We start from the raw sequence: 27,594 nt of genomic DNA on the forward strand, positions 1-27,594 counted from the left end.
TTTACCGTGTTGACTCCAACACAATCATTATTACAGGCTATCATAGGCATATCACATTATCACAGGCTCTTCTTTTATCAGTAATTGCTCACTGTAAGTTCAATTATCAGTTTGAACTTTTCCTTTACTAAATGTAGTTTGAATGTAGTATACATTCAATTTTCTCACTCATGTCATTTTATAAATGTTGCTTTGCTTTCTTAAGTAACAAATCAATATATTCATAGACTTAAGCGAAAGGGATCAGAGTCTTGCTCTAGATATCTGTACATGTCTGGCCAAAAGTTCCATTTTTGCAAAGTGTCATGAAGTACTGTGTCATTTAGTTAGAGTTTGCCTTACAGAATCACCATGATTGGGTTTCCAGATGTCTACCCAGGGAGCTCTCTCCAGGTCCATAATGTAGCATGTTTTCTGAGAAAAGGTCTGTTCAGAATTCCCGAGCTCTGTTTTTGTGCTAACTCCAGCTGGATCGTGTTTGTACAAAAACATTTCTTTTGTCCCCCTTACATACGTGTACAGCACCATTAATTGATCATAAGTTTGACCTCTGAAAAGAAGCAGGCACACAACCAATAACCTAGACAAGGAAAATAAATGCTGAAAACTCTCCCTCCGAAATAAGATTTATTTTAAAATACAGTGGCTATTCACAGAGGGAGTGTTTGAGAAGATCGTAATAATAAAAAGATAATAAAGAAGCATTTACGGTCTCAAGGTATAATCCTGGTACATCCTGGTGCAGAACATGCATCACACATGTCTTGCTTGTGGCCAGACACTGTTAACCCTTGACTTTGTCAGTGGACTCCCGGATGAGACAAATGTCAGAATGATGTATTTTACCAATGCGATGTCTAATAAAATGTCAGTGTGTATACTACAAAAGATGGTGATTTTCCTTATAATACCTTTGTGAACTTGTCACAGTTCTAGATGATACTCAGCATGCATATACTGTGCAGTATACTGTATATACTAATCAGACATGAGGCGTTAGACGTTCAGTCACAATCTTTTCATAAATTGTGCTTTTTGTGTGAGTGGAGTTTGATTTAAACAATTAAAAAGCACACATACTGTAACTACCAGGAATATCTGTGTCCAAACGAGCAATGGTGTTGGTATCGTTTTGGAATACTGAAGTCGGGGGCAAATTTCGTTGCCTGGGTTGTGCTCGCCGCCAGCTCGCATCTTTGACTCCGAGTGCCTCAAGTCGCCAGGTGGAGCTCTCGATCCAGTGAGGTGGTGGCCTGCGGTTCCTTCGCACTCACAGCGGGCATCCTTGATCTTTCTCCAGTGCTCGGCTGCCTCTATAAAAGCATTGACATTGTAGTGATTGAGGCTCAGACAGATGCAGTTGCGAGTGTCCAACGACCGCCAGTTTCTCTTTTGTGGAGTGCGCTGCTGCTGCTGGGGTTTTTTTTCTGTGCAACGGAGAAAGGCAAACTTTTTTTTTTTGAGCGAAAACGGAATTCACAAGTAAGTTTTTTTTTTAATTCTGGTTGGAAATAATCTTTTTGCATTGCGAAAACGATCTTAACTGTTCTTTTTACATGTATGAAGGTGCCGTCGATGAGGGAGCGCATGTGCTTCTTGAATGGAAGGTCAATGAAAATAAGTGCATTTAAAACACATGACTACGGGATTCAAATTTGAAAAATCCCGAAACCGTAGCGTAGTTCATTAATGAAGTTCATATGTGAATTTATTACATTGGTTTGCTCAGTGTAATTTATGGAGACATGGGTCGCACTGCCAAACCTGCATGAAGTTTTTACACTTTGTAAGTACTGGAATTACTTATTGCCATTTATTTTAAAATAAAAAAAACCCTTAAGTGTTAGCAAACCAAAAGTTTTAAATCCGTTTACAGTACATTTGCAGCAACATAAACCTTTTTTAACTGTAAGTTTGGATTTTGAAGAAGCACATTTGATAAAAACACATACACAAAAGTTCTTCATTACTTTGGTCATAAACCTACACGTCTTTTATGGAATTTGTTTTAAAGCTGTAGAGTCTATTGCATTTAGTTAGGCACCTACCTGCGAGATCTTGAGATACCCGAGTCTTGAGAGATGTCCAAAAAGATATTCTGTGGCAACTAGTGGTTCACTTACTGTATAAAGTAATTATATTACGTTAAGAAACAGTATTATGCCCTACGATAGGATACCATCCATCTTGGCCTTAGTATCGCTAAGCTTTGTAGTTTCTGTAATTAGCGAAACATGTCCAGGATAGATGTTAAAAATTCATTACAAAGCTCCGTTTATAGATTTGCCCTACTTTTCCTTCAGCATCCTTTTGAGTTTTTTCCTGCGCTTCCATCGCGGTGCAGGCTCGGTGGGTGTAACAACTTTTAACTTAATGAGATGCAGTGGTAATCATTACAACATTTACTGGTTACTAAAAGTCGCGTAATTAGGAACGTAATAATAAACACTTCACTATGCCGATGCTACATTTTACGAGGAGACTATTCTCTACCAAAACTACCACCGAAAAAACACGTAATAAGTGACACAGATTAGAGTATATCTCAGGCACCGGTAAACCCATTATCCAAATGAAGTGACTCCTCGAATGCGACTGCTGAATGTAATTGGTGTTTGTCATTTAAGGTTTATTACATCAGACAAAACTTGTATTTCTTAGAAGCTGTAAATAGGTTTGTGTTGAGACTTACAGCACTACAGTGCATTAACAGATCCGTTTGACATTAACAGTTACAATACAATGTACAGCTGATCCCCAGAGCGATTTCTGGCATACAGAGACAGACACAGTCAAAAAGCTTCCCACATCTTTTTTAAAAACAGAAGCATTTGCCCATGACAATATGCTATTCTCATTGTGCATATAATGAGAGTCTTCAAATGGCCTTTTCTTCTTCGTAACCTTTCGTTATGTGCTGCATGAAATAACTAGGTGCCTAAAACGTTTAAATTATGTTGAATAGATTTATTACCTTTAGGTCTGTCTCAGGTAGTAATTGGATTCTAGTTCTAATGATCTCTCTGGTCGTCTCTGGGTAAGTGAACACATTTATTGAGTGGCATCCTCAGATTGCTGTAGTGGTTTGACACCTTCGTATATCAGTCACCTATCACCACATGATCTGTCAGATCCATTTTGCTTTGTCTTTTCATGATCAGACATGAATTTCTGTCTTGTGTTTCCACTGGGTGTGAAAATATAATGAACCAACATTTATAAAGGACCTACTATCAAAGGGTCTTTAATCACCTCAGACCTTTCCGGCAACTTCTCTCAATTGCTGAATGGCAGGTGTGCTACAGTTTGATCCACTTTTTTCTTTTTGGGAGGCTCACATTGTTTTGTGCTGCAAACGGGTGAAAATATTTTCTTCTTAACTGTACAACACCCTGGCAAATAAGAACCTGAGGCATCTGAGCTATATGAGTTCTGACCTGTGGAAACAGAGTACTGGCTCACAAAACAAATAGTTTGAAGTGTGCCTTAGTGACTGGCATCGAATGAATAATGTTCTCCTATGCCTTTTTTTCAGTTGAGACTCAGTTACAAAAGGCATCAATTATATGTATTGTTGTTTGCAGTACTGGGCTATTAAAAGAAACATTACTCTTGAGGTATATGCAATCAGATATTTCCCAAAACAGCCAGGTTGGAAACTGCTCAATAAAGTATACAAAGATATTGTAACAGCCAATATCACTTAAAAGGATCAAACTTGTAACAACCGATTATGCCTTTACATACTGGAAGTGATATCATACAGCTTAGTTAAACAAGGCAGCTGAGCCTATCTTGGTCTGTCTCCCTGTCATTCATAAAGCAAAACGCATGAATTATAAAGAGAAGAGTGGGCAAATCGCATGGGAGAAACGGTAAAGCCTACTAGCCCACTGGGCAAAAAAAAATAGATGTGGTTTTTGAATGCTGACAGCACAAAAGAAAAACCACAAGGAACAAGATTAATTTGGTTATTCTGGAGTTTTGGTTGGATGTCAAGTTTCCAAGGTTCAAGGTTCAAGGGTCAAGGTGAGCCAAGGTTCGGCTCCTTGACGTCTTTAAAAACATTGAGGCTGCCTCAGTTTTAGTCCAGACAAGGACATGTAAGCAGTTGCTTCTGATTGTTTTCCACACCATTCTAGCACAGATATTCTGGTAAGGAATTTGATGACAGGAGTTAATGGAGCAGAAAACAACTTAGTGCTGAGCTCGACTTCACCTCCAGTGAGACAGTGACATCACTCCGCAGAGTGTTCCCGGTGATTCTCAGATGACAAGGTTTCAGAGAAGATTAGTCTCAGCTTGAAGCTGTTTATCATTTGTTCATAAAAGTGCCACCTTACAGTGTAAGCTTACTAATTCATTCCTGCTTCAAGACGGAGAATGACACCCTGGGTTTAATTTCTTTTTCAGTATACTCTTTTCAGAATATTGCCCCATTTTGCAAGGTCTTAGAATGAAATAACTACGTTTTTTTCCAGATTAGGAATACACACTTTAGCATCACCAGTACATGACCAGTGGCCTAAGAATCGGTATTGTAAGATCGGTATTGTGACTCAAGTATAAAATAAATCTTAGATTATGTTTTAATCATCATCATGTTGGCATTAGTGCCCTTTTGGATTTCAAATGATGCTACCTTAAAAAAAACATTAATAATAACCTTTATTTTATTATTGGGACTTTAACAGAGAATTAAATTATTTATTCTTTGGCAGGATTAATCACTGCATTTGTATTTATCTAAAAACTAAAATGAATGATTTTAGGCTAAATTGGAAGGCTTATAGGTTAATATACATATGTAGTGGGGAAAAACATTTTCATTTTAAGGTAAAATTATCTTCCCAATTAATAGACAATTGTATGACTATGGGCTTTAATTATTTGGATATAAATCAAAAAGAGCTTTAGATAATGATTGTATTATACAGGTAGATTTTATTTGTCACTGAACTTGGCTGCAGTTCAGGTAACCTCAATGGGTTCAGCTACATTGTGCACCACCCCAACACAAAACTTAATATGAAAACTAAGGGAGGTGTTATTCAAATTGTTCTATGCAACTGGTCACAATTCTTCTAGCACAGCAGAGCCCACAAAGATAACAACAACAAATGTCTTCCATTGCCATTCATTTCTGGCTGGTGACTTGAGTTTCTGCTTCTTACACATGCTTTACAAATGAAGCCAAAAAGCAACAATACACATTCACTGTTTAATTCTATAATAATAATAATAATAATAATAATAATAATAACAACAACAATTGCTTACACTTATATAGTGCTTTTCTGGACACTCCACTCAAAGCGCTTTACAGGTAATGGGGATCCCCTCCACCACCACCAATATGCAGCATCCACCTATGCTAGTCAATACATTTTTTTCTTCGGAAGAAGTAGCCCAGCCTTGGTTTATGTCTTCTTGCATTGCCTTGTAGCTCATAAAACCTGGAAAAGGAGTCTTAAGATCCTAACTGCCGAGACCTTGTCAATTGATATCCTTCAGCTGATTTCTAAGACATGACTTTAGGCATCACTCAGTTTCAGGGTGTGTTTCCTCTTCATTTAAAGCCTTTAAATCCCTTTTTGATATCTGTGAACTACCTCTGCTGCTTTCTCCTCCTGTTCTGCCTTTCTTTTTTTGCTCTGCACTTTCCCTTTTCTTCTTAAATGCACCCACATTACAAGCTCTGGCCTACTTACTTCCTGAGATTTTCTGCAATCAAAAGTCGTTTCAATGAAAGCAGATCTCAAGACGTCGACTTCTGTTGCCTGGCAACAACTAGCCCAGAACTGAACGCTAGGACAAAATAAAACACTGTTTTCTAGAATTTTGAAAATAATCAGGGGTACAGTTTTAGGTGCAGACCAATATTTTCTTTTTTTCTTTTAAAGCACAGAGCAGGACATTTTTCAGTTTAAAAAAAAAAAGATTCTTTACACCAGTGGGCGTTGTGTTTTGCAGTCACCCCAGTTTCAGGGTTTATTCAAGTACCTGACAGGTCCACAAATACGTTTTCTAAGCCTTTCAATTTAAAAAAACATAACTTCCACTTTTTTTTAGAGGGATATTTTTTTTTACCTAATTAGAATAAAACTTGCTTAATTGCAAAATGTGTGCCTTGAACGTCAGCTTCACACATCTTCTAATAGGGCTGTTAGATGTCCTGGCTGGCAGTACTTATTGGCTTGCATGTTTTGAACTAGTTTGGTTAAACCGATGTTTGAAAGGAATTTGCATTGTGGATTGCTTGTTTCTAAGTTTGGCCACAAAACTTCCTAAATAATGATTTAGTTCTTATTGGGTCCCCTTCACACACAGGTCACTTCCTTGATCTTTTTCCTTTGATCTTGCTGTGTGCTGTCCAGAGGCTGATAACTAAGGAGAGACAGGTTGTGACACCGGGAAAGCAGTCCATGCAAAATTAAGTGCTGCTCTGAAATTGTGCGGAAATGTACACTAGATGGTTCTTTGCTGAACCTTACCTAGTTAAAAGTCAACAAAGGCAGAAGAACAAAATAATTGTTCCTATTCAGGCCGCTGTATGCTTTTAGTGTTGCAGACTGGACCTTGACCAGCTTGGCTGTTCCTTTCTGTGAGCTTTCTGGCTGGCAGTCCAACAATGTAACCTAAAAAATGTCAGAAAATACAAGTGAGCACACAGTCACATTGGTGACTCTATCTGTGTAAGAGCCGCTGGATTTTAAAACAAAACTGATTGATTTAAAAATACCTTTACTTCTAAAAATTACATTGAATATTTTAAAATAAAATTTCTCCTGAGTCTCGGGACACTCATTTGGTTCTCTGTAATCAGTAGAAACATTATGGGTAGTCTATTCATTACAGAAAACTCTCATTTGACATTTGCAGACACTTCACATTCTGATTCACAATGCTGCTGAGCCTCCTAGCAGACTATACTGGTGATAAAAATTCAATATTTCTAGCCTGTTATTAAATCCACGAGCTCCTTAATTGTGTACCTTGGGAGGAGATGGGCAGCGATTTCTCTTTCACTGTTCCAACAGAATACCACCACATCACTTGTTTACTAATGATTGGTTAGAAAAGAGCTAAACAAAGTCAGATTATCACTTGAGCTCACCCTTGATTGGTGAGAAGGAAAACTAAACAAACAAATTCCTTTAAAAAACAACAAAGCTTTAAAATCACAAGGAGAAGCAGCAGGAACACATTACAAAGCCTGTAGTCAGCCCCCCCCCCCCCCCCCATTTGAGGTCTCTATGAACATCTTCCCAGGGGTACAAACAGTGCATACCAGTGCTTACATTTCATCCTTCCTTACAATTAACTTTCATTAACTTGAATTTAGGAGGTGGTCATACAGATCTCTATCCAATTCACACAGCAATGTAAACCTTCTTTAAATAAAGTACAATATAACACCCTCTCTACCTACCACAACACTGACCACTGGATGGGACTACCTGGTCATACAGAGCTCATGGCACTTTCATAAAGTGAATTTTCACAAAATTAAACTGCTGAAGTAGTTTCTCACTTTTCCACCAGATCGTATGTGGAGTTGAACTGGCACAGAAAGGCTGCTGCCCTTCAGAGGTGGATGAACAGAATCTCTTCGTGCTTTGGGATCCTATGGGATAAACAGTGGTGTATGAAAAAGAAAAATCAGTTAATTCTCTCTTGAGACTTGAAATGCAGTACCTGGATATAACAGTCATACACAGCTAATGAATGACTAGAGCTTTTGACTTGTAATTGATCAAGATAGCATACTAAACCACACCAAAAAACAGTAATGGTTTTCTAAACAAACATTTAAACAAAAGTAACAGCTTCCGATGGAAAACATTTAAATAGCCATTTAAATAGCTTTGATTCTGCTTTGATAAATCCTTTTGGAGTTTTTCTTGCAATAACTAAATAAATGAAGTGCTGCAGAAGCAGTTTACATTAAGTTCCTTTTTAGTTGTTTACTTTATATAATTATATATTATGTCTTCATTATTATCTGTGAGTTCTCACTCTTTCATTAATAAATAGCTAGTTTGACAACAAAAATTAACTTAGTGCGAGAGATGTTAGTGACAGATTTAGCATCACACAATGGTCTGAAGCCCATCAGCTTGAACTGACGAACAATGAACAGTGAATCTCACTGATGATTTGCTATGAAAAGATCATTTTATTGCTTTTCACTCCTATTATTCATTAAAGGGCATGTAGTATACCTGCACACTGTCACCCCATTTTACCTTCATGTCCTGCTTTGTATACCACAGGCATGGTATATGGAAAATACTTCGATAATCAACACTGATTCTGTCGGTCAGGAGGTTCTGAAGAGCCTGATGGCAATCATCAACAGTGGACTGAATCATCAATAAATATAAGATGATGTTTCATGTACATGGTAATCACATATTGTGAGTTTGGAAAAAAGAAACACACAAAGAGATGCATTTTTAGCTCAGAGTCTATTTTTAACACCGCCTTATCTCAAATGGCAATTTTGTGTTGCTGCCATAACAATAGTCCAGTATGAAACATTAGAAAAAGAGTGCACACAAGAAGGAATGCAACAATTATCCTGGCAAGCAACGGGCACAAGGCAGGGTCCACCCTGGTTGAGAAGCCAGTTCTTCTCAGGACACACACAGGTGCAAAAACACACACACTCACATCAGGGCTCATTTTGCCAAAAACCAGTATATTGAAAACCCATGCTTAGTGCACACACAAATGGTACTGTCAAGAGAATACACTTCTTTGGACAGTGACAATTTACATAAGAAGACTCTACACTGATAGCAGGCCTGCCTCCTTCTGGCTTGATCTTGTCAGCAGCTAATCAAAACTGAGCCTGGTCAGTTCCATCTAGCCAGATGGGAGCCCTACAGAGAAATCCAGGTTGTTGCTGGTGGTGGACCACAACCAAAAGGTTGTACTCTGCCCCCTAAACCAGGAAATCCAAAACAATGACCTAGCATGGTAATAGAGGAAATGGTGCTGTAGGAAATACCATCCTTCTGGTGGTCCCGAGTTCTTGATGGCAACATGGGATCTTTAGTTAAAGATCTCATGTGCCGTTGTTATGAGTAGGTTAACATACTGGCATAATTTTACTCTGGGCTTGCACAATCTGGCCTACCTAAAAACCTCCCCCTTAGTTCTGTAGATGATCAAATTTCTCACTTTTCCATTTGACCTGCTGTGTAGTAGGGCTGCTGGTGCTTGATGTTTACAGTGTGTCACACAGATGGGTGTTGCAGTTCGCTGCTTCATAAAGTTGATTGCTTCCTAAATGCAAAGTGTTTTGGGTCCTTTAGGATGAAAAGTGCTACATTCCTGATGGATCTATTGTGCGTGTAACAAATCTTTATGATACAGTTGCTTGAATGGATTGAATAATTTTATAAACACCTGGTATTGTCCATGTAATATCCAATCCCCTAAAATCCTGTCTCTTTCCTCTTATAGCTAGGTTTCTGAGTGTATTACCAGAGTCTTGTTTTTTGTTCTCCAAGTTTTCAGTTTTACACAACAGCCCTCTACATATCACTTGTAGAAATATTGCAGAAAAGGGACTTCATATCTTCAGTCAATCTTTAAGAAAAAAAAGCTTTAATTGGAATGGTTGCTGTAAAGGTAACATTATCCTGACACAAAACAATACTCCCTGTTGAATCGAGTTCACATTTGTGTTCCAGACTTATTCCTCTACCATTCTCATCTGTTATCAATATCCATTAGCTGTTGCAAAAGTTTGGGAAAATAAACTTTTAGGTTGTAGTGCCTTTGATGTACTCAGTTTTGTTCCCAGTATTTTCATACAAACAAATGTGTGACAATGAGACCTCTTCTTTTGAAAAGGCTAACGCATGCACTGCAAAATGCTAATATTATTATAAAATGTACGGAATGTACAAAGACATTTTCAATCTTACAATAAAAAGTAAACACATCTGTATCGTCTGCTATGTTTCCTGTTCTTGATTGCTGTTGCTTTCAGACATCCTGTGACTTCTGTAACACCAAATTAGTCCCATAAATGGTCTTAAGTATATTCATCAGTTCAATTTGTGCTTAACTGTATCAGTTTCATTGCTAATTTAATAAAGATGCTTATTGTTTTCAGAAAATAATCCAAATTAAAAACATCTTTCAACAGAATAGTAATCTGTTCCCAGTTTCAGTCTCCAAAGGGAATTCTCTTATCTTCCTCCTCTAAACTGAGCTTTTGGAGCAGAAATATTCCAATTTTTAGAACGGTTAAAGAAGAGACAAAGGGAGTTTACAGATATGAACTGTGTTTGTTTATATTGCTTAAGGTATAATACCAAACTATCAGTGAGGAAGGTAACACGTACTGTGGAACCTGTGAATTAATAACCATTTGCGTTTCACATTTGGAAAACGTTTTTACCAAACACAGTCCCCTTGCACACAATTTCCAAAGCAATGAATGTCTCAGTGTTTAAAAACAAAATTACACAAACTACCTAAAACTGACTGGCACTGAGACATACAGAAGTCACGTATTTACAAAGTAAAGTTTTTGTCACTTGCAGCAGTTTTATTCACAAAACCAGCTTTACTCTTTCAGACGCGTCCCAGTCTCGTTCATCACTTGGCTCAAACTGATATGCGGTTATCCTGCCTGAGCATAGTTATTCATTTTTTAGTTCTTCTTAGACATTTTAGGCAATCACATGCAAAAGTAGAAGCAAGTCCTCTCAAACAATGCTCTGTGATGTGACACATATGACAGCTCCCAGTTCATTCTTGTCACATTGGCAGCTCTTCGAGAGGAAGAGAAAAATGTTAGAGACACAACTAACATTTCTTTTGGGAAAAATCAGTCTATGACTGTAAGACCACCCATATTTTAGTATTGAGGTTATTAACTTCATAATGTACATTACAATGTGAGACAAACATTGTAATGTATGAAGTTAATCATTTATTGGTTATCCCATATGGTCAAGAATGATAGTCTTCTATGAACACAAAGGTGAATTATCAGACCAATATGGGATCTGCCACATCTCTTCAGTGCTCTCACATTGCTAGATTATTCTTAAGTACTTTTACAGTTAAACTATACAATTGCCAAAATACAAGGAAAATACAGTGGACATGATGGTGACTGATACACCCAGCTAAGATCTGCACCTCCAACAAGATTTCATTCATTCCACCACAGTTTTTCACACAGTAAAGCTTTTCCTTAGGAATGCCTTGGCTGAAGAGTGCAAAGACAACATAATCGTGGGAAAATATTCCAGAGTTGCCCTTGGAAGGCTACCAGTCCTGCCAGTAGCAACATCATCAATCCTGGTATCATAACGCAACCAGCTCTACAGGTTCAAGCCCCTATTCATGCAAAACACAAAAATGCAAAGCGTGCGAGACACTTTTATGGCCATTTTTTCACTCAACAAATGCATAAAAGGCAAGGGCTCCTTCACTGAGCTTCATCAGCTGTTCGGGTAAGGCGTTTACTTGTCTGCCAGCAGTTGTAGTTACTGGCATTAGTGCTAATCCCTCTCAAGCATGATCTCACTGCCCTTAGCCTTTACTCAGGGCCACTATGCTGACAGGTCTCAAGCAGGGCTGGGGGCTCATTGGTGGACAATAGCTGCGTCCACAATCCCAGTGGCTGTGGAAAGAGCAGGCGTGCTCTCTGTCATTAAAATTCTCTCGGACACGCAACCAGGCACAACAGCATGTTGTCGCTGAAAGCTGAAGAACTGTGGGTGGTACTGACTTCCTTCTTCTCTGGCACGCTGTTCATGATCGTCCTAGCGCTGCTGTGCTATTTCACCTGTCGTGTGGCACCCAAGCTGAAGCCACTGGGCACCCCTATGCACTTCTGAAAGAGTCTTCCCCGCGGGGTTTGTATCATCTCTGCTCCAAACGGAGGATATAGGTCAGTCGTATCGGTCTGTAGCAGTTTGCACACAATGTTAGCAGTATAGAGGTTAAGCTAATTTGCAGAGCAATGTGCATCCAGTAACTTTATTTTCCGATACTGATGCTGTCTTCTTAGGACAGACTTTTTTTTTTGGAAAAAGGGATTTCTTATTTCCAGGAGTAGTCTGTGCAAAGTTACAGATGACACATAACCTATTAAAAGCTTACACAGTAAACCGGAATACGTGACATGTACAGGATTGTGGTGTCTGTTGACAGGAGATGACTTGTCGTGATGACAGACTTGTGTACTGTTAGATGGTGATCAAAGTGCAATCTAATGCAGCACAATGAATAATTGAACAGACACATTTTATTAACTCTTGAGCCTTCCATATCTTCCTGTATGTGGCTTTTGTAAGATGTTCACACTGCAAAAGAATTCCCAGTAAGTTTCTAAAATGCATTAGAAGTTTGTTGGTCTCAATAGTGTCAATGTCCCCACACATTAGATCCTACTTTTTGAAAATCGAGAGAGGAAGAAGAGCATCATTTAAAGGTGTGACCTGACCACCGTTTTAGTAGCTGCTGTATAGTTAAAAATATTAACATATACATCCCAAAGACATTCTTAATTTATTTTTTATACTTCTACTGGTGCATGTTGAGTTATCTTCAACTTCAAATTCCATTTATTACATGTATCCAGACAAAAACAAAATGAAGGAGCATTTTAGACACAGATATTATTTCACAGCCTGATGTGGACACAGCAGAAGGAAGATGGTTTCCAGTATAACCAGGAAAATGCCAGGAATAATGTAAGATGACATTTTTTACATGTTCATGAATGAATAATGTTAGGTGAGGGTTAAAGATGGAGGTGTACAAACAGGGCTTGTTTGTTTAGATTTAAGCCTCTTTGCTGCATCTTTTAATCTCTCTTCACTGTAGCACTAAATCCAATTAAAATGACCTTGACTGTAGCACATGTAAAATAACAGGCATAATCCCAGGCTGCTTATGCAGGGGTGTATGAGCTGCTGAACCTATGCTATCAGAGTTTGTGATACTACAGTGTTTACAAAACATAGATAGTCAAAGCTTCACCAAGTGATTTCCAATAGGAGGCTATTTAAAAAACTCCACATCACGCATGCCTGTGTCATGTTGTACAGAATATTTCCATCTCTTCTCAACAACAGCTATCTGTTCTTAACAATATAAAACACACAAAATGATAGGCTTTACAAATATGTGGAAATGGTGACATCATGCCTTTTGTGGTGGATCATGTAATTTTCATGCATCCATCTGTATAACACAATCCAACCTTTATAGATTGCATCCCTATAATAATATGAGGTGTTATGTTTACACAACTGTAGGGTCATAACAATCACTTAAAGTACTTCATCCAGCTTTTAATATTGCAGATTTCTATCATTCTGTTTTTAAGGCTGATTAATCGCTAGCCTGGATACTATGCACAGTACAGATTCTACATGAACACAAGCCTTATTGTGTCCCAGTAAGGAAAATTAAATCAAAATACAATTGTAAATTTAATTTTAAACAATTTAAGTTCCCTACTCAATTATAAGTTGTTTATATTAAGTTGGCAATTGTTTTTTTACTCAGGGATGCTCAGGGGCAAGATAACAAACACATGAGAAGAAAGCCCACCCACAACTGTTTTCACAATCTTAAAACAACTGCTTTCAAAATAAAGTTTCAAGTGCTAAATGCCACAGAATTCCAAATCCATTCACAGGTCATGTTTAGATTCAAAACAAAATGGGACATTCTTCACCACCTAAATATTTGCTTTAGTTCCAAGAAACACAACATCATATGAAGGCAACATAATATTTTACCAATACAAATAAATATAAACAATGTACAAACTTTCTCAAAAAATGTAGGATACTGGATTTGTAGTTGTCCATTAGATGAGCTTGTGGTGAATTTCCCACGGTACATATACATCATGGCTATGAGCCAAGATGCCTACTGTGTTTAATTCAAATTGTTTTTTTTTTCAGGAACTGGAATGAATTGAATTTGCAGTTCTTTTCATAAGACGAGCAGTTTTATATGTTGTGGGCACTGACAAAACTGAGGACAGAATGAAGCTGACATCAGTCTTCCTCTGCACCAGTCTCGTGTGGGTCTGCTCAGGGAAGCCAGAGTTTCCTGGTGAGTTTTTTTTTTTAAATCTAGTTTACATAAATAGTCGCTCAGCTATCAGATAATACATTTAAAAGCTAATAAAAAAACAGCTCCATTAATGATAGGCGTCTTTGCAAGAACACTTTACATTTATAAAATACAATTCTACCATTAACATGAAAGCTACTCAAATACTTCATTTCAATAGGACATATTCTGACACTTAACTGAAAATTAAAATTAACATTAAAAAATTAATAGCTTTTCACAAAAATGGTTCACATTTCTTTTTGTACTACGAGACTATGAGAAACCATATCGCCATAAACATTTTGTAATTCAGATACTTCATTGTAGAAACACTGAGTGTGTTACAATTGACACTATTTACTGTAAACTTGGCTAAGACAAAACTTTGTTTGACGGACAAACCGAATGTCACATGGATGAGACCAACACATAAAAACTCATGAGCTGTCATGAGGTTCACGTTAGACCTTTCTTAGTTACTGAAATTCAAGTCCTGTACATACCAGATCACTGCATTCGTAAGAGGAAACCAATTGGTTTCAAAGTCTCAGCCTGGCATTTAATTTATCTATTAATTTCTAATTGTCTCTGAACATTGATCGGAGGATTTTTAAAGAATTCTGAAAATAGGAGTCTTCTACTTGAGGTAGAAGTTTCTTCTAAGGATGTCAACTGTAACAGGGACACCAAGTTAGAAGAGATAATCGGGAGATGTGCATAAATCGCTAGCCCATCCTGAAAGGCATGACGGTTGTAAAAACCTCAGACACATGTACATGGGTATTTGCATGTGAACCAAGAAAAACAGGGAATTTCATGTACATGCGTAACTCTTAAGGGTAATTCATTTAGGACAGAGAATCGGAAACACTAGATTCCAACCTTTAAGAAATGGCTGGATGAAATTTTAGATGCAAAACTACCAAAACGCAAAATTGGGCAAGATGGGCCCAATTGCCTCCTCTCGTTTGCACACGATTCACAGATTCTTATGTATAATACAGTAGCTTTGCCTCTTCCAGGAATCCATCACTGCTACCCAGGAGTACCTCTGGCTTCAGAGCCACAAGCATGACTCTCGCTAGGGATTTCCACTGCACAAGTAGCCCAAGTCCGCCGGAGCATTTGAGAGTCTTCCTGAGAATTGTATCACCCCCTGCCCCCCACAAATGAATAAAAACTTCCAGGAGGAATGAGGATAAGTCTAATACCTCTTTCAAGCCTCAATATGTTATATGAAGGCACTCAAACTACTTGCCTAGAGTTTGCAAAACAGCATACATGTTGATTGGTTGGTGGAAACAAGTTGAGGTTGGGTTTTCAGTCACCCATCTCTTAAGAGACGTTATTAGCAGTTTAACTGTAATTAACGTCTCGCCTCCAAAACCAATGCTATGTGACAACATTCTGTTTTATGGATAGAGGAGTTACGAATGGGTGCAGAGCAAACACACACTTGTCTGTGTCAAGTCAGATTCCTAGTTGTACAACACCGCATAAGAACATAAATAGCAAAAGGCATCTGAACTCTGTACCTGGTGTATACACATTTAAACTTTTAAAATTTACAGATTTTTCCATTTATGTGTAACAAATACAGCAGTAATAATAGAAAACATATAACCACAATATTATTAAACCAAAAATATTTCTAGCACCCACCATTTAAAAGGCTTTATCTGCTCTGTTTGTCTAGACAGGAGTGGAATATGAAGAGTCCTTGACCCATGAAATCACAATTTATGTAACAGAACAAAGAACGTGCACATTTCAAGTCATGTATTATTACTATGATAACATGGTGTTTTGTCATAATATCTTATCCCATGTAGTGATTGTGCTACTTTGGTTTGTACAGTATCTATGAGCAGAGAGAATTGGCTATTCCAAACACGTTGGGCATAATAAAAAAGCCACAAATATCCTGTTACAGTGGTAATTATATCCATGACTAAAGTGGGAGCATGAAAAGGAATATGAATCCAAAGATATATCCTAGACAAGAGTTATATTAAGTCAAAATAGGAATGAAGTTGTTTTTGCCAGTAAGGTGAGCAGGCATCGTTTGTTTACTGTTACATACTGTAGTACAGACTTTTACAGTACCTACTTTCAGTGCTGGACTTACCCTGATGAACATTCTTCTATGATATTTTGAGGAAAGCTTTTCCTTTCTATAAATTTACAAACCCACTACGATTTTAAATCCTGAAGCAATTTCCAAATACTGTACTAATACTGTTCTAGTATAACTAGAAAATATCATTTTAGCTTGGATTTGTTTTGCTAAGCTGATAAGCACAAAAAGCCTAAGTAATATCTACAAAACATAGAAATATATTTGTGTGTAGCTACTCTTAAGCTCTTGCTTTAGTACAACTGGCCATACAGTAATTACATGTACTGTATATGTGATCATCAGGGTTTATTTTTGACTTTACACTCAGAATGATGAACTCCTGTCACCTTTTTAAATGTATCACTAGCTATAATGTTACACAAATATTTGCAGTGCCTCATTCATGATAATACAATTGACCAGGATACTTTAAAAAATCATACACATTAGCAATGCCCTTGGATTGGAACTATTAAACCTCTCTGAAAACCATTTTCCATGTTCTGTGTGAACACTATTTTTAAAACAGGTTGTAAGAGTTGCTTGTTTCGAGCTGGGGATAATACTGTACAGTATATACAGTATTGTTGTATTTTTTTGTTAACAAAAAAATATCACAGACTATATGAAATTAGAAAGAAAGGAAACCGGTGTTGGAGCTTAGAGCACACGTTTGTAATCTGATGTATTATTAATACTGTACGTCAATACTGCTCTTCCTTCACTTATAGCACAATATAATAGCATTCATTGCATTCATTTTTCATTTCTTTCTACCTCATTGTTGTACAGCCTCTTTATTTGCACATCATGATTATAAAAGCTCCTTTGTACAAGAAAGGTTAGTGGTTATCTCATTGTGATGCAGACTTTAAGGTTGTTGACATTTGAAATGAAAGTAACCACTTTTCTAATCAAGTTCGTATTCTTTCTGAAATTCTAAGAGCCACGATCCTTGCCAAACCCTGCTGTTTACAACATCGCCAAAAAAATGACAAAATACAGAAGATCCACATTCTGTTTCTTGTCAACGTGTAAGACTGCACTTATGTCATTGACAGTAAAGTGGTTTCCCAGATACAGTTGCTTGCATCTTACTAACAGTGACTTATGAATTACATTGGTTGGTTTGTTTTCTAAAATAAAGTATGGGCCCATACTATTCTGAATGATGGTACTATCACTTTGCTCACAGTTGAGACTCATGGGGCTACACATGGTTCAGGCAGCAAAATATGCTCACCTGGAAGATGGGTTGAGCCCTAAATCCCACTGGGATGTGCCGTTAGCTGGCTGCGGCCAGGGTAACCCCAAATGGTGTTGAGCTGGGATTGGGTGGCATGGGGCAGCCAGACATTAGTGAGGAAAATGCTATTTGTGTTTCTGCATACTTACATTTTCATATCACTTGTGTGTAATTTAGAAGAAGAGAAAAATCCCAGGTTTTGGAATGATATGGCTCAGAAGACACTACAGAAAGCTCTGTCTCTGCAAGAACACAACAAGAACATTGCCAAAAACATCATTCTTTTCCTTGGAGACGGTAAGCAAAAATAAACAGCTGTTTTCAATCCAGTACAGACAGTCCCCAACTTACATTAAATGTGACTTATGGAACGCTGTTTTGGACCAGAACTCATATTAGTCAGATTTCACTATTTCATCTAACAAGTTATGCTGACTAGCAAATAGGAACACATTTTGTAATTTAATAAATACACTGTATTCTGCTTTAAAATTAGAAAAGAAAATGGATGAAATAGACTGTGTAGAATTATTGTAAAATAAACACTCTTAAAATAAATAAAACCTAAGTGGTAACAGATCTATGTAATTCTTCTCTTTATAAATTGGCACCAAATTGTGCAAGTAACCCTGTAACGAAATGAAACTTGAACAGAAAACAGATTTGACTCCAACAGGCTTAGTTCACATTTAATCCACCCATTTATAAAAAGAGCCATATGCACCTGTCCTATGCACTTTTGTAGTGACTTCAGTATAAACATTTGCAGTGCTAAAACATCCTCTTACACAGGACATGAGAGGATGTAATTTAAAAGAGATAATTTAAACAGCATGGTTAACATGAACATTAAATAAATGGCATACGTTATTCAGAAACTAATTGAAATGAGCTTTGTATGTGTAATCATGTGTGAATGCTGTGGAAATATGGCAGGTTACGTGCTATGCTTTTCCCTAGTCATTGCTCCTCACAGACCCCTGTGGCTTGTTACCAGGTATGGGCATTCCTACGGTAACAGCAGCCAGAATTCTGAAGGGCCAGATGAATGGGCACAGTGGGGAAGAGACTGAACTGGAAATGGACAAGTTTCCCTATGTGGCTCTTTCCAAGGTACATTTATCTCTGGTTTTCTCTTAATCTTACACCCTCTCTCACTCCTTCAAGGTTTCCTCCTTTCTTGGTTCACCCCTCCCCGTTCCTTTCTCTCCGTAACTATAAGAGATGATTAGCTGCAAGGATAAAAAATAATAAAAACACTCATTTCTTATATTACATACTCAGCTGATTTGGAATAGGAGGCTGCTTTAAGACTCAGCTGTGCTGCAAAGCCTTCTTGACTCTGCTCTTTAGCAAATTAAATACATAGATTAGCTCCTCCGATCTAGTCCGATCACACCCATCTGTTGAGCCATTGGCCATTTAACACACTGCAAGGACCCTGGTGCCTGAAAGGAAAGTTTGCATCAATCGAAAAAATGAGTGCCTGCAGGTGCCTAGCTAAAGAGCTGCCATGATGCTAAGTGCCTGCCTTTGTGTGTTGAGCCATGTGTGATTCCAAGAGCTACGGTATATTCTAAAACATTTTCTACCACCACTTCAGTCTTAACAACATGGACTTTGCCTTGGGGGACTGCTCTTCATCTCTTTAATATTTAACAAACATTATACAAGATTGCACATACATTAACAAATTGCTTTACCATGCAAATACAATACCTGCTGTCTTTGAAATGAATTATATCAATGGGTGGAGCATGTGATTGCATTAAGCTACAACACAACATGCAACAAAGTATTATGGTGCGATTCCCAAACGGAAAAATATCCTGTTTTGTTTTACTGCTAAATACAGACCTACTGTACATTGTCCAAACTGATACAAACCCGAAACTAGCAGTTGGGTTTATGCCTAATTGTTATGCATATTAATTGTTGAGAACAGCAAGCAATGTGACAAAGAAAAAAAAGCTTGATTCACTATACATAGTAAAAAAACAACACTTCTAAAAAGTCTTAAAATCAGAGCTCCAATGGTTGAAGAAGGAAGATGGAAGGAAGGAAGAAGGAAGCAGTTAATTTATAACCATGACAGTGTACTGTAAAAAGTTTTTACCCCTTCTTAATAACCCTTTGTCGACATTATTTTTCTACTGTTTTTTGATCCTTCAATACGAGTCATTTTGAATTTGACAGTTTACACCAGTGCATTCTTTGAAAGACCAAGGGCATAAAAAGAAAAACAGCAGAAACCAAATAAGACGCTCAAGCATAAGAAACTCACTCTAAAAGGCACATGACTGGGAAAAGCACAGACCCACCTACTAGGTTTCTAATAGATCTGAACCTGCATTCAATCTAGGAGTAGAGTACTAAAGATGAGCTATGTCCATAAATGCTAGAGATGCATTTTTAAAAACTGAGGGTTAGCAGTCAGCCAGCCCTTTCAGTTTCATTAGTTACACCTGTCTGGCAAAGCTCTGCTTCAGCCCCTGCTTTCATTGCATTTCTTTGTAGACTTACAACACAAACGCACAGGTGCCCGACAGCGCGGGAACGGCCACGGCCTACTTGTGTGGGGTGAAGGCGAACGAGGGGACAGTAGGGGTGAACGCGGCAGCGGTGCGTTCCCAGTGCAACACGACCCAGGGGAACGAGGTTTCCTCCATCCTGAAGTGGGCCAAAGACGCAGGTATGGCTGAGATCCAGCGTTTTAGTTCGGCGCCGTCACTGACATTATTATCGGGATTTCTGAAACGCACCGTTTATTGCTTTTAAACTTATGTTTGTCCAAGAACATTTACTCTGAGATTTTGGCACATACGGTATGTCTCAAATGCCTTCAGATTGGCTTAATAGTGGTAGAGCCAAGTAAGTGTTGAGAATTTAGTAAAATAACCGAAACCCTCTATGTTAACACTGCTCCATGACCAGTCTGTTAGGGGGCTCAGTTACAGTATATACATGTAATCCTGTCTTTTTTTTTACAATAATTTTTTCCTGTACTCAGAAGGTTATTTGGCTTTTATGGGTGTTTCTCTGTGCTGTGTACACAGCAGGTTTGAATTTGTATGTGTGGAATCTGACCTCATTGACTTTCAGAAGATCGCGCTTTGAGATGTGTTGTATCACGGCCGATGGTCACCTCTGTTAAAGTGAAACACCTGCCTAAGTCAACAAGCAGATGGATCTGCTGTTAAAAATACAGAAGAAACAAAGCTGTAACTCCCCTGTTTAGTGCAGTACAAGAAGAACATTTTTTCTTTTGTGAAGACTTGTGCTCAGTCTCTCATGTTTTTCAACATGTGAGATGTTTTTCAGCTTAGGTGCTGCTGTGTCTGACCCGTTCGTACAGTTCTCATTCATTTTATATCCCACAAGCATTACTACACTGGGTGAATGTTTACGTCAGGGATCACAAACTTTTTTTAAAAGACCTTTTACAAAGTCACTATGACAACAACTAACAAATTCACATTATTTTTCCTTGCACTTCTACAGTGGACATATAGGCTCATTTGAATGCACAAAATAAGACTTACATTTTGCTTCTTTTATTTAATGAAAACCCAAGCATTTTAGTAGTAAATGGAGTCTGATTAATCAAAACGAATAGCCATCTTTCCAGTCATTTACTCATCTCTGGTTTTATTTCTAAGGCAAGTCAGTGGGCATTGTCACGACGACAAGGATAAACCATGCCACTCCTAGCGCCGCCTATGCACACTGTGTGGATCGGGATTGGTACTCTGATGGAGAGATGCCCCAAGACGCCATTGAAGGTGGCTGCAAAGACATCGCCAGGCAGCTGTTCGAGAACATTCCCAACATTGACGTAAGTTGTCCTAAAACCATGCTTGAAACCTTTAAAACACTGCCCCCCTAACTATAAAAATCACCCCTTTTCGCCTTGAATTTTAGTATGCATTTATCTAAGATTTAGTCCATGTTTCACATATCTGGCCATACCAGTGTGTTGAAAATACACCTGACCTTGAGTGGAAATGCTTCAGAAGAATTACAGATTATGTTTAAAATACCCAAAAAGCAAAACGTTTATGTAAACCATATTAGATTGATGGAGAATGATTTTAAAATTCTAATCTTTATACACTGATGGATATTGGAATATATGTTTATATGAGATTGACCGGAGCAAAATAACTGTTTGTATTAAAGACTCAAACGCAAGCCTTGGATCACAGATCAAGAAGTGATGTATTCTTAAACCGTGGAGTCTATTCTTAACACCTGATTATGAAATACCGAGATTCACTATGAAGAGCCAAATGAAATCACGGGGCATTGTTTATTTATTAATGTTATGTTCACGTATGGTAAGATGCATGAGTTCATCTAGCTCTCTGGGATGGGCTTACAGGTGATCATGGGAGGAGGGAGGAAGTATATGTACCCCAAAAACACCTCCGATGTGGAGTACCCCAACGAGCGCAAACACAGTGGCACTCGCAGGGACGGCAGAAGCCTCATAGAGGAGTGGAAAAACAGAACCAGCAGCATGGTAAGGAAGCCTCAGCTATTCTAACATCCCTTTCAGGTCAAAAGGCCCCAGGAAGTAGCCCCGTCTGAATGAAATGAAACAGGATGAAGGTGCTGCCATTAATCTAAACTGCAAGGATGCACTTACAATCATGGGTGGAAATGTACACTGACTTTTACAAGGCCACATAATCCTCTTTGTAACAGGATATCTTTACTACTCCAATGAAATAACATCATCTCAATAAAATCTAGTCTACAATGGAGAGGTTAGGAAACAGGATGGCATGTCTTTTAGATGACTGAGGTTATTGAAGTGGTCTTTAAAGCTTTTCATACAGGACATCAAGTCAGTGACACTCACACTAACCTCCTTTTGTAAAGCACTTCTCAAAGTAAATTGCCAGCAGAGGTGTCTGAGAGAGCTAATAGAGTTCTGTTACTGTCCTGGAATTATCCACAACGTTCTGAAAATCAGTGGTTTTAAAAATACATCGTTATAATTGTCAATGTGAGAGTAAACAATCTATTAAGAAAATGTATCCAGAAGAACTTGTAACAGCTTTGCTTAAAGAAATATTTACCCATTGCCTAGGGACTGTTTCAGGCTCTTAAAAGATCATTTTCACAGATCTTACAAATCTGTAAATCTTTGGTGAAACATCTTAACTGTAGTATACCACATATCTGGTATACCAGTGTGAGTAGTTTCTTTTTTGCGTGACTTTGAAAAGTCTTTTCAGAAACATTTTTGCTGATCTAGCATGTAAGCATGCTATTATAATCTATCATTATAAATGCAGCAGAGAAGAAATAAAAAATGTAGAAGAGTGGAAATCAAACATTTCCATATCATGGAAACATTTTAGGCAACCCAAAACAGATTCTAGTCATCTGAGGATACATTATAAGTGAATGCATAAAATGAAGAGTGTACACCACAAAGAGGCAGAATAGGATTTCCAGTACAGCCAATACAGCCATGAAACTGACTGTGGTTTATTTATTTATTCCAGAATGGCCACTATGTGTGGAACAGACGTCAGCTGTTATCTCTGGATCCAAACAGAGTAAACTATTTACTGGGTATGTTCAAACCTGATAGAACGTTTAAAAAAATGTTAACATGCTCTAAAGTATCTTTATCTCCTTAGAATTCATTCCTGCGTAAACCAAAATGACTTAAGTGCATGCTCCTGTGATGCTCCTGTGTTTCCATCTGCATTAGAAGCACTGGTTAGGAACTAAGAGATCGCCTTTTGCAATGCAGTGCATAATCTAGGGTATTGCACTACGTAGACTCCAGGGCACCATTACAAGTGTCTGTCCACAAACATCGTGATTAATTAAGGTGATCCAATCCCTTGGAGTTGCTAGAACATGCAATGAATGGGAAAGAATAAAAAATGAATAAAAATGGAAGGTTCATAAAATAGATACAGTGAGCTATCTTGAGCATTAATGTGCTGGTCTGTGTTGTTTTTATATGGGATTTGCAAACACACAAAGCCATAGAATGTCAGTTGTGTCCACAGGGTGCTTTTTATATCAGAAATGTAGCAGTTCCAAAGGCCCACTAATAATCAAAGAAATACAATGGAAAAGTAATCATTACACGACGGCGAACCAGAATTTTCTAGATATTTGGCTTTGTTCTGTTTTGGTTATCCCTATAGAGTTAAGGTACATAAACAAAAATATTTCAAGCCATAATAAAGAACTGTTCTACTTTCTGTTTCATATTTTTTTAGATAAATAGGAAGACACCTCTAAGAATGGACTAAGATGCTGAAAGAGCATATTTACTATGCATTGTGCATGAGAAGAAACTATCACTGAAGAAAGAATAGAATATTTTCAGTAAAAAAAAAAACTTTTAGGGCAAAATTATTTGAGCACCAGTTTTTCTTGACTGTAACAACCAAGGGACTCTAACCCCTCACATGTGTCCAACAGGTCTCTTTGAGCCTGGAGATATGCCATATGAGCTGGAGCGTAACAAAGACACAGACCCCTCCTTGACCGAGATGGTGGAAATAGCCATCAAAATCCTGAGACGAAACCCCAGGGGCTTCTACTTGCTGGTGGAAGGTAGGTTATCAATGGTAAATATGAAGAAACCACACGAGCAATCTGCCAGAAAAAAAAAACAGATTTGGATTTTTTAAAGTCTTTCTTTTAATTTTTCTGCTGACATAATCCCTAGGCCATGGTATTTACCAATCAAATAACATAACTGCCAATGAAAGGCAATTTTGTTTTCCACATTTGAGATGAAAAACACCTGTATTGTTCAGCTTGCTGTCCTGTTAATGCAGTTGGATGTATTGGTTTGTAACAGTCAAGCATAATTCAAGAGCATATCTCAAAATGTGAAATAAATTGACACCATCAATACTACTGTGTATATACTTATATGTTTAGTTAAAGAAAAAGAAAATATTTTTTCAAAATTTGACTGCATTTTAAAAATACTAATATGTGATGTTATTATTAAATAATTTAATATATATTCCAGAGGATAAAAAAAATATATAATTTTTGAGGAGGGGTATCATTTGCTATATTGATACTGATTAAAAATAAATAACTAAACTGAAGATCTGCAGAAGGTTTAATACTTGAACTTGTTTCTTCCTGATGATGCAGCAGAAGAGGTGATGAATGAAACGGGGACACTATACTGTAAACAGGCACCGTCCTTCAGATGAGACGTAAACCCGAGGTCCTGACTCTCTGTGGTCATTAAAAATCTCAGGGTGTTTCCTGAAAAGAGTAAGGGTGTAACCCTGGCGTCCTGGCCAAATTTCCCATTGGCCCTTACCAATACTGTATAATTCTGTATACAGTATGTAATTAAAAAAACAATAATTATATTAAACAGGGGATTGTCAGGATATTAGTTTGATTCAGTATTATAAATATTTAATACAGTACTGATTAGATTGACAACCACATGCAGCTGTGGTACTTTAAGAATTAACTGTGCCTCCTGGAAGTTTTACAGAATGGTGCAGTCCGGCATCAGATCAACAAATAAAAATGCCAGGATGCAGTACTTGGTACACTGACTGACACCTTGTGCATTCTGTACGTAACTTCCTTGGGCTATGTCATTCTGAGAAGATTTAAAAAATACATTGTCCCTTCATAAGTGCCTCTTACGTGTTAACTTTTTATGCATGTTACAGCATCTACAATCTATATTTTTCATGAAGAATTTTTAAACTGAAGACAAAGTTCATCCGCTTATAGGTTTTCAAGAGATCTCGAGTTCCTCTGTGACAGACTCTGTGAGTAAATGCCTCTTTGTGTCCTGCCAGGGGGTCGGATTGACCACGGCCATCACGAGGGGAAAGCTAAGCAGGCCCTGCATGAGGCGGTGGAGATGGACAAGGCCATTGGCAGGGCAGGGCTCCTGACCAGTGAAGAAGACACCCAGACCGTCGTGACAGCAGACCACTCCCATGTCTTCACCTTTGGGGGCTACACCCACAGAGGGAACCCCATTTTCGGTACTTTGCCCACAATAATAGAAGTAAACACACACAAATCAAAAGGCCAACCATCAAAATAAACTCCACACATGCACATAAATTCAAAACCCGATATGAAGGTGCCTTGGAGATCTATACAAGCAGAATGGAGATGGCTCATAAATAAGCAATAATTAATCAACACACCTTATAATGTAGAGCACACCCCTCCAGACAGCAAAGGTGACTTTGCTATGGTGACAGTGAGGAGAACTACATTGACAAGCTTTTCAGCATTTTGAAACTGCTGCACTGGCTTTGCCCCAAATGCATTTAGTGGAGCAGCAGTCAATGGGAAGATACATACATCATTTTGTACCATTTTTATCTTTTTTTTTTAACACGCCACACATTTTCTGTGCTTTCTAAACAAGGACTTCTGTGTCTCTTATGAAGCAGTTTAACTTTAGATAAATGTATTGGAGATAACACGTAATACAAACTGAAGCCAGAGCATGTAAAACCTCATGCAACTTAATATTTACTGACATAAGTGTCTGAAGCTAATATGCAAAAATGAGGTGGCTGGATGGCTCTGTGGATCAAGTAAAAAGAAAAAAATAGAAACAGACAGACCAGGAGTCAACCATGAATCTGAATACAACAGTCTAGTGATAGGTGGTGTTTAGCTTTAACATGATTGATGCATGTACTGTAGACAAGTCAAGCATTCATCACCTATCATGTTATTATCCTGAACAGTCTTTATAAAGTCGCCAAGACATGATTCATAGATGTCTGAGCTACAGATCTTCCTTCGAGAATTGCAGTGGATGTGTGAAATGTGGCGTGTACTTGAAATAGGAAATTTGTTTACCATCTGAAGGCTTTTTCTTTACTTTCTGCAGGATTGGCACCTATGATGAGCGATATTGACCAAAAGCCATTTACATCCATCCTGTATGGGAACGGGCCAGGGTACAAGCTGGTGAATGGAGGAAGGGAGAATGTCTCCACTACCGACTACAGTATGTGATGTAATAATACTCCCCACAGTATATGCAAGACAGTCACTGGTTTGAGACAGGTTTTCTGGCTGGTATTCATTACAATGGCACAGTGTAACTGCCTAAGCAGCGCTGGGGTTGGGTGGGATTGCACTAGAATCCTCGGCTTGCCCTGAAATAGCAACACCCGTAAGGCTACTGTGCTATCAGCAGGAGCTGTTTTACTTCTCCATTCGACACGAACTCTTCTGAAGGGCTCGCATTTTGACAAGGTGAAGATGGCTTGACAGTGCATGTTTCAGAAGTCACACAAGCAGCCTTCTCTTCTCATTTTTTCCTTGGCTGTAAATAACTGCCAAATCTAAAAGGAAATCTCTAGAATATAGATGGTAAGAACATTCATTTTCTAGATTCAAATATACTGATGCCTTTTTTGAAAATATGATGGAAAAGCAGGGGATTGCAAGTTCAAAATGAATCTGGAAAGCATGTAGACGTCACCCGATCCCTGTCTCCCTTGTGTCCACAGATCACAATGACTATCTGGCCCAGTCAGCTGTGCCCCTGCGAATGGAGACTCATGGTGGTGAAGATGTGGCCATTTTTTCAAAGGGACCCATGGCACACTTGCTGCATGGTGTCAAGGAGCAGAACTACATCCCCCATGTCATGGCGTATGCAGCCTGTATTGGCAAAAATAAGCAGCACTGTATATCAGGATCTTCTGGAGCTCCCTCTGTTGCTTTCACAGTTTTCAGCCTGACCGCCCTTCTCACATTGAGCGTGGTGCTGTGCTGACACTTTTGTTAAAACGATATCACAAGGAGGGACTGCTTTTTTTTGACCGAGATAATCTGTCATGGATTGGTAGAAAAAGCAGCAACTTTCAACAGACTTGGCCTCAAACTCAACCCACCCAGTTATACTGTACCTCTTTTTATTCTTGACAGTTCACATCAGCTGATATAGATGTCAGGGCAGGCGTGTAGCAGAATGGCAAGCACTGAATGTACAGTAACAGCTCAAGAACGTTACAGTAGTGAGGAGTTTGGTAGCATTATGCCACTATGAGTGGTGTAATCTATAGAATTCCAAGCATGAAAGACAGCATGCTCTATCAGGTCCTTGGGTATT

The 27,594-nt window shown here is 38.2% G+C and overlaps 1 protein-coding gene across 4 annotated transcripts; it reads left to right on the forward strand.

The window, feature by feature from the left end:
* Positions 1-1,324: 1,324 nt before the first annotated feature.
* alpl (alkaline phosphatase, biomineralization associated) lies at positions 1,325-27,594 on the forward strand. 4 transcript variants are annotated; one of them, XM_015337242.2, is made up of 13 exons: positions 11,912-11,926; positions 12,668-12,731; positions 13,956-14,109; positions 17,655-17,774; positions 18,475-18,590; positions 19,995-20,169; positions 21,137-21,312; positions 21,859-21,999; positions 22,994-23,063; positions 23,934-24,068; positions 25,301-25,492; positions 26,362-26,481; positions 26,990-27,594. In XM_015337242.2, exons 3-13 carry the CDS (start codon positions 14,040-14,042, stop codon positions 27,256-27,258), a joined length of 1,584 nt encoding a protein of 527 aa, XP_015192728.1. In that variant the 5' UTR covers positions 11,912-11,926; positions 12,668-12,731; positions 13,956-14,039; the 3' UTR covers positions 27,259-27,594. The 4 variants fall into 4 exon arrangements, with proteins under 4 accessions (XP_006641996.1, XP_015192727.1, XP_015192729.1 ...); XM_006641933.3 differs by lacking the exons at positions 11,912-11,926; positions 12,668-12,731 and adding an exon at positions 1,325-1,482; XM_015337241.2 differs by lacking the exon at positions 12,668-12,731 and having other exon boundaries at positions 11,582-11,926.

The sequence above is a fragment of the Lepisosteus oculatus genome, chromosome 25 (genome assembly GCF_040954835.1).
Source record: "Lepisosteus oculatus isolate fLepOcu1 chromosome 25, fLepOcu1.hap2, whole genome shotgun sequence".
Classification (NCBI taxonomy): domain Eukaryota; kingdom Metazoa; phylum Chordata; class Actinopteri; order Semionotiformes; family Lepisosteidae; genus Lepisosteus; species Lepisosteus oculatus.

Excerpts from the sequence above, each read along its gene's own strand:
- alpl (XM_006641933.3), top strand. The coding sequence starts at position 14,040 with ATGAAGCTGACATCAGTCTTCCTCTGCACCAGTCTCGTGTGGGTCTGC. Across the intron at positions 17,775-18,474 it reads CATTCTTTTCCTTGGAGACG|GTATGGGCATTCCTACGGTA; the intron begins GTAAGCAAAAAT and ends GCTTGTTACCAG. Across the intron at positions 26,482-26,989 it reads TGTCTCCACTACCGACTACA|ATCACAATGACTATCTGGCC; the intron begins GTATGTGATGTA and ends TTGTGTCCACAG.